The sequence below is a fragment of the Hipposideros armiger genome, unplaced genomic scaffold (assembly GCF_001890085.2).
Source record: "Hipposideros armiger isolate ML-2016 unplaced genomic scaffold, ASM189008v1 scaffold_433, whole genome shotgun sequence".
NCBI classification, from domain to species: domain Eukaryota; kingdom Metazoa; phylum Chordata; class Mammalia; order Chiroptera; family Hipposideridae; genus Hipposideros; species Hipposideros armiger.
Genome location: NW_017731783.1, coordinates 424,385 through 435,901, shown reverse-complemented (window position 1 = coordinate 435,901; position 11,517 = coordinate 424,385). Strand labels below are relative to the sequence as shown.

At 40.6% G+C, this 11,517-nt stretch overlaps 1 protein-coding gene across 12 annotated transcripts in view; it reads right to left on the bottom strand.

Moving 5' to 3' along the window:
* DLGAP1 (DLG associated protein 1) overlaps positions 1-11,517 on the bottom strand; it is a 336,066-nt gene that overhangs the window by 102,435 nt on the left and 222,114 nt on the right. For 7 of the 12 annotated variants that reach the window (XM_019665109.1, XM_019665111.1, XM_019665115.1 and 4 more), the window contains one exon: positions 8,268-8,297. The exons of the other annotated variants lie outside the window; for them this stretch is intronic. In XM_019665109.1, the coding sequence (XP_019520654.1) occupies positions 8,268-8,297 (30 nt within the window). The remainder of the gene's footprint in view (positions 1-8,267; positions 8,298-11,517) is intronic. 12 annotated transcript variants of the gene reach the window in all.

The following is an 11,517-nucleotide window of genomic DNA, read 5'->3' as shown; positions in this document are numbered from 1 at the left end:
GGTTAAGAGCTGGCTTGGGACACCAGAGGGCCCCGGTTCGGATCCCACATATGAGGGCCAGTGACACTGCCCTCCACAGCTAAGATGCTGAACAATGATGGCTCAACCTGGAGCTGGGCTGCCGTGAGTCGCCGGCGACAGCGATGGTGTAGGCTGTAAGCACTGCTGCAGTGGGTTGCCTTGGGCTACCGTGTGTAGCCAGCAGCCAGTGTGAGCGGCCAGCAGCCGCTGTGAGCAGCCATCCAGAAGCTGGCGACTGATCTGCCTCGCCCGGGAAGAGCGCAATGATGGTGCCAACTTGGTCCAGTGAAGCAACATCCTCCACAACTAGACTGAGGGACAAAAGGACAGCAACTTGTCTGTTCCCCTTCCCCCAATTCCCCAGCGCTGTTCCCATCCCCCAATTCCTCAATAAAAATATTTTAAAAAAAAAGAATATTTGGAGACATTCTGATCACTTTTCTTAAGTAACATGTAATTTTAATTGTATTGGTCTCCTTGGTTAGATTTCCATTATGTTATATGTAATAAAATTATATTCAATTAAGTAAAAAACAAATTCATATTACTCAGGCACATGATCATTACTCTTAAAAACTTATGACATAACATCAAACAAGAGGAGTAACATCGATTTTGATAATTCGGTTTTTGATCCATTATGATAAAAATAAAAACAACAAATTTGATAATTCAGTTTTTGAGCCAATATAATAAAAATAAAAACAACGAAATGATATGATCAAACATCTAAAATATATTCATTGCCCATGTGCCAAATATTTTACTAGGTGCTTCAACATGATCTCATTTTACTTAAGCTTCTTAATTATTCTGGAGTGCTAAATAGCTTGAACTCCATTTTACAGATGAGGAAAGTGTGGTTCAGAGGGACTAACTTGCTTCATATAACATCACAGCCAAGCAGTTGTGGCTACAAAGTTTGAACCTAGGATTACTCTTTCTACTACTCCAAACTTTCTTCCAATAGAGTATGTTTCAAACTCAGTGTTAGGAGTTATATTTGAGGAAGCCATCTAAAAAATCAGCAATGAGATACAGAAGACTTAAAACGAAATTTAACTTGCCTCTGTATCTTCTAATAGGCCTATGTTCAACGAGCGCTATATTCAACAGAGCTATACCCAAGAATACATGCTGGTTAAAACTAGAAAATAACCTGAAAATTCACACATGTCTCCAAAACATTTCAGATCCACAAAGTTTTGGGACTGACATCTAATTTTTGCATTTCACTGATATATTATTGTAAAAATGCTTTGGCTTTTTTTTTTCAGTGAAACCAAAGTCATAATGTATGGTCTTCCAAATTAACACATTAATGTCTTCAATAAAACCACTGTATGTACAGCTGTGGCAATATTTAGATATGTAAGCATCTAAGTTGAATATCAAATACACCGATGATCAACATCAAGTTGACTTTTCAGTTAATTTTAATGGATGTGACGTATAATTTAAGAGGGTGTGATTTCCAGGTTCACTCCAAACCACAGCAGTAAGTGATTCCAGCAGTTGTCTAAATTACAGTGTGTTCCAAAATTAACAGTAAGGTCAGACTATAATTTTAGATTGAAATGTAAAGGCCATTTTTTCAATTTGGGATTGAAATACTAGAAGTGGCTTTGATATCACTATTGAATGGGCCTTGAAGACTGCTAATTAGACCACTGTCCTTAAAAGCTGCCCTCTTAGGCAGCTTAAAAGGTTGATTATTCTTTTAAACTAAGATCTTTGTTTAAAATGAATACTTCCAGTAGATTGCTAAAAAATAATAAAAACAAACACATGGACATTGAAACTTACATTCTTATAAACAACAAAAAATGAACAAAGAAAAAGAAAATTAATCGGTGACTAAAACTGGCAGATTGTCTTTTACAGCTTGCCTTTGATTTATACATTTCTATTTCCTGCCTCAGGAATGGTAGTGAAGGGTAAGTTATGGTGCTTTGGGCGCAAATTGTCATCTGGGTTATGCTAGTTTGTTGCTAGGTGTTCAAGCTGCTTACTCAGCACAAACTACTAGTTTTTGGCTACTGAAGTTCAAAGATTTACAGAAGAGTGCTCTCTGGATAGCTGTGGTTGCTGGCACTTTAGTTCTCTTTATTCAAAACTTCCATATTCTTGATCATTGTTGACATATGGTATGCTCAGGAACACTGTGAACTTACAAACTACTTCGTAAAAAAACATTATTAAAGTTGATAAAATCCATCTTTTCTAACACTGCATTGGATCAGCCTGAAAACTTTTCTTCTCCCACCCCCAGCGCTGGAAAAGAAAGTAAGAGGACGCTCTCATCTGACGGGAACGCCCCCAATTGGGGGCTGTGATTGGCCTGGCCCCTGGCACTGTTCACTTGGGCAGCTGCTCACTGATCCACAGGGGTCACGGCTCCCAGCGAGGTGATCAAGGACTCTATTCTATTCCTATTATGAGGCACTGCTCCTCTCAAAGCAGAGAAGCAAGAGTTTATGCTGGTTGTTTGTCTCCAGCTTTGCCCTAAATGAAAGTGACTTTCAGCGGCGTGCTATGAAGTAATCCTACTGGAATGATCATTTGTTTGCTAGATCTTTGGACACTGGAAAGAGAGAGGGCTGCAGGGAGTTTTGGGAAGTCAGCAGAGGAAGAGGGAAAGGTACAGAAGAGAACAAGAGCTTATTAAGCACCTACTGTATTCCATTCACTGTGTTAAATCAGCTTGTTTAGTCTTATAGCTGCCTTAAGAAATAGATCCCATTTTATTGGTGAGGACACCAAGGTCAATAGTGGGTACTTGCCAAACAAACCCATCCAGTTAGTGGTTAGCTGTCTGTTGCCTGAAGGACACCCCCCACCCTCACCCCCCAACACTTCCAGCTCCACACCTTCTATTGCACTGTGCAGAAACAGAGGACTGCAGCTTGACTAGAGTAGAGGAGTAGGGAGAGGGAAGGGAGGAAAGGGAAAAAGAAAAACAAACGAGAAAGAATGTGGGAGAGCTCTGAAATGCTGCCATAGTTATTCAAGGTTAATGCTATCTGAGGTAATCCTAAGCAAGATCACAAATTAGGCATTCCTTAACTCATCTTCTTCCAGTTGCTGAGTCACATGGCTTTATCTTTGCCATTTTAGGAGGGTCCTCCTTTTAGGAAGCTCTTTGGTAAATTCTCAACTTAATGCTTATCCCTCCCAGAGATATTGCTATGTAATAGGAAAATTTCACCAGAAGTATAATGACAAGTCTCTGCAAAATACATTTGAGAAGAGAATACATTTATTTGCTCAGTGATCCAGCTTCCCGGTTTAGATTTTTAAGCAGGAGTTCTTTTCTTTTTTTATTCTTTTTTTTACAGAAACAAATTTCTTGAGTCTTGCCTTCAGTTTCTACAATATTCCATTTTTAGATTCCTGACACGCTGCCACCTTTCACTTTGGTGGAAAGGACATTAATTTCTTCCCTGGAGGAAACCCTTTCCTACCTCTGTAGCAATCTGACTTGAAGGCCTAAAAAGACATTTTGATTTGATTCCAGTAATAAAAATGTAGAAACTTCATTCTAAATTTATTACTAGATAGGTCCATCAGCTATCTCTTTGTTGGGTTTACCACAGTCTAACTTGACAACTGAATGTAGGGCTTTGCTCAAAAAGTAGAAAGACACAATGACAAGAAAAAAATTTGCCTAGGGAGGAAATGACATCAACACATTTGTAATATGTTTTAAATGTTAAGTTCATTTAGGGTTGCTATGGACTGAATATTTGTGTTTCCCAAAATTCATGTTGAAACCTTAACCTTCAAAGTGAGATGGTATTGGAAGTGGGCTTTTGGGAAATCAATAGGTCATGAGGGTGGAGCCTTCATGAATGGGATTAGTGCCCTTATAAAAGGGACCCTGGAGAACTCCCTCATACCTTTCACCATATGAGGACACAGCAAGAAGTAAGCAATCTTCAACCCAGAAGAGGGCCTTCACTAGGCATTCAATCTGCCAGTGACTAGATCTTGGACTTCCAGCCTCCACAATTGGGAGAAATAAATCGCTGTGGTTTAAACCACCCCATCTATGGCAATTTGTTATAGCAGTCTAAACAGATTAAGACAGGAGTATTTTGGGATACATTCCATGTCATGATATGGAAAATAGGGTTTCTTAAACAAAATAAATAGTATCTCAGTCCTCCACACATGTGTAACGTCAGATGAGAGCTTCATAATGGAAAAACAATTCTATTTTTACAGGTTTGCAATACAAACATGAAACTGTGGGTATCGTGAGTTTTGAAAATGGTAACAAAGATTGTGTCAAGTTTTACTTATTTTTTTCCTGTACTTGAGGAGTTGTTGCATTTATGGGTCAGAGGCCATGAGTCTGACCCATAAGTGAAAACACCACTTTGGATGTAACAACAGTTCTAAGACTCCCGCTCTGATGGGGAATGTGGACAAATAAGACACGTAAGAAATATCTAAATAAAATGAAGTGACAAAAAAGAAAAAAGGAAAACAAAAACTCTATATGCCCAAGGATGCTTTTGTTTATGCAATCAGAGCTGTTCAGGGAGACATTTACCAGCTTACTGTTAACATTTACCAGTTTCACCTGTAGTGCTAACTGAAACCCCCCAGTTTCCCTACCAAGAGGCCATCAAAAGTGGTGGATGATGGCTTGGGGAATCATCTTGTCTGTTCAATTTTTTCATAGCGGCTCATCTATTCCCATTTTTAAAGACATGGAACTTTCCCAAAGAAGCCAAATTTAATTACTTCATATAGGCTTTGAAAAGAATTTGATGTCATTTTGGTATTTTGGAATCTCACCTACCTACAAAGTATAAGCAAATTGCCTTTGAGGCAAATCTCATCATGGAATACACCCTGGTTATCAGTTGCAAGGGCCTGTCATCAGCCTCCCTGTCTCATCTTGTCCTTCTGGACTTGCAGCCTCCCTGCCAGAATGCTCCCCACTCCCCACATGTCTGAACACACCTTGTCTGCTGGATAAAAAGCTTCAGGCTGGGGCTGGACCCTCCCACCCTGGCAAGAAACAGCTGCCTTCGGAACATCAGAGCAATTCTAATCAGGCATGACTCAGCTCTTCCGTGACCTCTGTTCTCGTGTTTTTTTTCCTTGATTAGTTCGGTGTGCTGGTTCTACTTGTGGAAATATGTGTCTGCTCTCCCCACCCCTCCACTCCCTGCCCTCCTCCAATTTCAAGAGGGAAAATCCCATTTAAGAGGAATATTTAGAAGATTCTATCATGGAATTCTTGCGATAAATGGTTTTTCTTCCCTTGCCATTGCCCCAACTATCTCCCTTTACCCCAATTTGCTGTCTGGATGTTTCTCTCTTACCAGTTTTCTCAGAGCGTAGGATTATCAATCTAAAATTAGAGTCCAGAATTCATCAGCATTAGCAGTAAAACTTTGCAATTATTTCTTTTAAACTCAAGTTTTTTGCTGTTCAAATATTAATTTATCATAAAATAATAAAAACATTGATTGATGCTTGTTTCTGTTTAAGTATAATTTTAAATCTTTAAAATGTGAAAGGACAATTCATTTTAACCTTACCATTACTATGACACAGCTTTTTTCTTTCTGCTGATTTTAAAAGCTTACATGAAGCTGCGAAATACTGAAGGGGGCACCCCTGCTTCAGAAAAAGAGAAGGAACAAAACTGCATGACAAAAATACTTGGTAGGATGTAGCAAATGGAATCTTTGTTGACTTTCTCTTATGACTTTGACAATTGTTTTTCCTTAAAAGGAACAGAAAAGATAACCTACCTAAAGTATTAATGCTATTTTCAGAGTTCTAGGGTAATACAGAACAGAGTCATTTTTTTAAAAAAAAGAAATAGGTTTCATTTCGGGTAGTGGATCCCCTCCACGGATTTGCATATTCCTTGACATGATAAACTGTATGAAGCTGCCTTGTGTACATTCCACAGATGGAAAATAGCAAGTATAGGAATTAGCTAAGCATTCACAAGGACTACCATCTGAGGTTTGATTCTGAAACAAGAAATAGTATCCAAAACACATTCCACTGAGCATGCTTGTCAAAAATCTCACATTCCAGATGCACGAAGAATGCATGCATTGAGCACACACACACACACACACCATCCAGCAACTGCGCACTAGGTAGCCCCTGCACACACATGTTCCAACACAGTAACAACAGAGCATGCTCCCAAGCCTTCAAGCTTCTTCTACTGTCCTCAGCTGCCAAAAAAGGTTCTCAAACAGCAGTTGAAGTGGGTCTGACCTCTGGCACCCATGGCCACTCCAGAGACCTTCCTGTGGCCCCCAGAGGGACTCGGAGGAGGTGATGAGGTGGCTGCCCAAAAAGCCGCTGGAAGTTTGCTTTCTGCCATCATTATTCCTCACTCTCATCTTTCCCTGGAGAACATATACCTGTTTGGTGTGGGGGATGGGGGGAGGGGGGTTCAGATAGGCCATGCTACCTGGTAGTAACAGTAATTACTAGCGAAAGGACGAACAGAACAATAGTGCTAGCAGAAAAATCGTTTTTACATTATCTACTGTTCTCTTGGCATTTTGGCTGTTTAAAAAAATTATTTTGTTTTTCTATCCTTCTGTTGCAAATGGAATACTGTGTTTAAGCCAAGCGAGCAATGTAAAACTCTGACTTCAAAGCCACCTCTTGATACAACATCAAAACGGCTGAGGGTGGAATTCTACAGATAAATAACTGAAACTCAGCACCCACTTGCCATGGGAGTTTCTGCAGACAAGGTCTTTCTCATGGTCTTGCTTGCTTTGGTTGCCATTTCTCCTGTGTTTTGTGAGGTAGGGAGAGGTTTGGATATCCTCTCATAAAATTGAATGTTACCAAGCACGGGGAAAGTGAATTTCTGCTAAGCTTGGCAGAGGCCTGACACATGCACTGTGCCCTCCTTTGCTTCTTTAGGCAACATCATTTTGCTTCTCTCACCCTGGAAACACCACTACCTGCACCTTCTCCTGGTCCCTTCATTACTTTAGAGGAGCAGTATACTTTCTTCTGTCATGAAAGTCAGAAATATTGTCTTTTCAACTTTGTTTTGTAAAATGTGACTGTACTAAATCTACGTAAGGCACAGGGTCCCCCTCTTTGGATTTGCTAGTTCTGTGGGTACATTACTGAGCTCCTCTCTCATATCCCAGCCTTCAAACTCCAGCCCTCCCAATCCCTTTGCTTGAGTCAAGCAGATGGTCTCTTCACTCAAATCTCCCTTGCATTTTTCCACTCCCCACCTCCATGCATTGCCCATTTATCAAGCCACATCTCCCTTTAAATGTGAAGACTCACCTTAAACCCCACCACCTCTTCCAAGGAGCCTCCCCTGATTAAGAAGGGGTGAAGAAACCTCCGAAGCATGACTGACAAACTCCCAATAGATGAGAATACACACACACCAAAACAAACAGAAACCCACAAAAAGAGAAAATTACACATCCTCTACTTTTGGACTGTATGCTCCTATGAGGTCAACTTTATACCAATAACCAATTAATCATTTCAAACAATGAGGTATTTTTAATATTGTTGGGAATTACTCAGCAAAGTGCTGCTATGTTTTCTCTCCCTCACTGATTCTTTCTTTAAATCCCTCTCCCTTTTCTTCTCAGCTTCTTGAATGCACAATGAAAGTGGACTGCCACTTGCCCTATATGGATGATCTGGAAAACACTAAGGGAACCTGGTTCTCTCGATGCCTCCTGGGTGGTGGGTCGCATTGCCAAGGAAGAACCTGTGTTTGAGACTGACAAATGCCTTAGCCACTTAATTTTCTCATTAAGGAAGCCTTAGTGACTCTATGCCTACATATGTTTTGGGCAAACATGTCTGCTCTGTTGGGACAAGGGACCAAAGCACTCTAGAGGAGGTCCTGCTGAAAAAATGGGGGGCAAGGTTCCTGACAAGGCTCAATGTCCAGCCTCAGATAAGGCTGTTGGAGAGTAAGGGGAGCTCTATAAAGCACTGGATCTGAGGCAACCACATTAGAAAATAGAAACAGACATGATCACTCATCAATGCTGCCCTCTCGGGCGTAAGTTAATACCACTTATGGAGGGCTGAGAGACTTGTGGCATAAAATGACCAGAATGAGGAGAAACACAGATGGAACAGTGATAGCTGGCAATTAGAGCATGGCATCAAACACCACTGCCACAGAAGCTTTCTAGCTCAAAGCCATGTTATGCAACCTTTAAGCAAAACATTACTGATTTTGTGGTTGTAAAACGTACCTTCAACTGCAGAACTCAGTTTTATGACACCTTGAATAAAAACAAAAAGTGGCGGTTATATAATGTACCCAGATTACCTTTTCCAGTCTTCTCATAACAAACACATGCTTCAGATCTGGATATTTTTGCTGGCATTTTGAGAATTTAGCTAAACAAATATCAACTTTAAAAACTAGGCCGGCCAAGTGGCTCATGGGTTAAGAGTTGGGTTGGCTTGGGAGTGCGAGCTCTGAGCAGCAGGGCCCCAGTTTGGATCCCACATGAGGGCCAGTGACACTGCCCTCTACAGCTAAGATGGTGAACAACGGCTCGACTTGGAGCTGGGAGGCTGAGAGTCGCCGGTGACAGCGTAGGCTGCAGTGAGTCTTCAGTGGTCTGCTGTAAAGCTACCGAGTGGCTGGCAACTGGTGTGAGCTGCCAAGAGCTGCCATGAGTGGCCGTCCAGTGGCCGGTGACCGGTCTGCCTCAGCTGGGAAGAGCGCAATGATAATACCAACATGGGCCAGTGAAGCGATGTCCTCCACGACTAGACTGAAGAACAAAAGGACAGCAACTTGTCTGTTCCCCTTCCCCGATTCCCCAGCACTATTCCCTCCCCCAAATCCCCCAATAAAATCTTTAAAAAAAAACAACCCCAAAACTAATTTTCAGCCCTTGTTTAGACCTGATGGGTGTCTTCATTCCCCATGAAAATCATTTGGGAGAGTTTTTCACTAAGTAAGGGATCTGACATGTTTTTGGATAAAACAAAGGCCAAGTCTGTCTGAATGACTATTTCTATATATAAATTAAGCTGGATAATAAATGGATTGATAAAACTTCACACAATAGGACACCAGTGTCTAGTACTACTTCCTATTTATTACTCTGTATAGAGGTCATTTGATACATGTTGTTAAAAGGGTTTCTGTTGAAACATAAAACAGGTGGTTAAAAAACATGGTGTGATCTGGCAATTTCCTCCTCTGGAGTGGTTGGGCCACAGGCTATTTTCTGGTCTGATGTGTTCAGCGTTCCTGCTCCCTGCAGGTCATACAGTGAAAAGGCTATTTGAGCATGATAAATTGTTCATGAAGCAAGTGGACATTACCCTTGACTGGATATTCATGTGCATTTTTGGTGAATTTAAAGGTGAAAATACTAAACTAAGATAAATTAGACCTGGTTCAATGACGTGATGAGAAAAGTACTTTCTTGTAAGTTATAGTTTTAAATAAAGCATATTCCCCAAACTTTATGTGATAGTCATGATACTTTAGGCTGAGCAAAAATATCTACAGTTTCATTTGGTTGACATTCTAGTTCTCTTTCAAGCTGGAGGAGTTTCAAATTGAAATGGAAACAAAACTGGCAAACCAAATTGGTATCAGCAGGAACACACTCTGATTTTAACAGATTATATTCACAAAGAGACAAACTTGTTCTCCCTTATAACTTTCCCCAAAAGCTATTTTTACGTTATCTGTTGAATTTCATGTTTCCTGCAGAACCAGTAGTGTCTGCTCAATGTTTAACAAGGGACTCTCCAGGGGGAAAAGTATGCATATATATGTATATTTATTATAAATTGTACTGATATTAATGATATATAGAACACAATCTACAAATAATAATAGAATATATAGTACCTTTTTTTGCAAGTTCCATATAGCCAATTGATTCTCACGGAATGCTTTGGGTGATTTTGGCCAAACATTTGTATCCACAGCCAGCAAATCTACCATCATTTGATAAAATCATGCATTGAATTGTTTCCAAATCTGCTCTTTTCGCAGTAAATTTATTATCATTACATTTTTTACGCGATCTACTGTTAAACTATTTTTCACTTCCATATAAATTATTTTTATTACATTAAAACTCTTTCAACTTCAACTGTGGCAATGGGCCCTAGACAAAGACCTTCCCAGACCATGTGGTCACCAAGGATTTTGCGCGGGCTTCGGACAAAGACATTCCTGAACTGTATGGTCAGCAAGACTTCCGCGTTTAACCTTTTCAAATTCCTACCTCACCTGAGAGCCAGTCAGGAACTGGCACAATGGCCACATGTCCTAATAAGGAACCTGGAAACCTCAGGGTGTATAACCCCAAATCCCACCTGAGTGGGGGCTCAGCCTCTGGATGTGAATCCGCTGAGCCAGTGCCGGCATTATAAAAGTTGCTTCCCATGCCTTGTCTCTTTGTCTGGGTTCCCGCAACACAACTTTGTAAATGCTCCCACCATGGCCTATTTCAAGCTACCAGCTTGATGTCACTGAACATAACTGGGCAGTAGCAGCACCATTATGTAGCATTTCACTATACAAGTACAGTAGATGTAAACAGCCTCAAGAGTATGGGTAGTAAAATGTAGTCAAATGATTAGGAAGGAAAGAATGTTAGGTATTTATCACCTTAAATAAAATATAATTTCATTAACTATAAGTTAAAATAATTTAATTTGTAAAAAGGGCTGTGTTTAATAATGGGCTCACAAAATTCCTGAAAATGTTAATAATTGACTCTTGCAAACTGGTATGAACCAGGTCTAGCATAGCACTGTCATAATTGACTTTTTTTTCCACTCAGGCCTAGACAAGAAAATCTTTATCTTCAGAATACTTTCAGAGGTATTCACAAAAATGGTTATAATTTAACGGAACAAGTCGAATGTGAGTAAGATTATCATTTGCTGTTATTTTGCCAGTAATTTCAAAACCTTTTAAGTCTATCATACACAAAGATATTTTATACATAGATCACCCTGGAAATAGTAGTCATTGACAATCAACTAAGAACATACCTAAATGGACTTGGCATTCTTTTGGTCAGTCAACTATGCCAAGAGGTATGAGTCACAACCTTGTGTTTTGTTTTTTGTTTTAATTGGGGAATCGGGGAAGGGGAACAGTGCTGGGGAATTGAGGAGGGAGATCAGTCAAGTTGTTGTTCTATCTGAGTTGTGGAGGACACCAGTCGCCATCTGGCTGCCCGTTGGTAGCTAATGGCCTTTAAGTTCAAGGTGCTGTGTTACAATCTTAGTTGCAGGTGGGTGTAGCTACCATTCCATGCAGGAGTCGAACCAGCAGCCTTGTTGTTAAGAGTGTGTGCTCTATCCACTGAGCCATCTGGGCTGCAGCTCAGCTCAAGGTGCCGAGTTCAGTCTTAGTTGCCGGCAGGCATAGCCCACCATCGAACAGGCAGTCTTGTTGTTAGGAGCACATGCTCTCACCAGCTGAGCCATCCTGCCACCTGTTGGCAGCTCAGC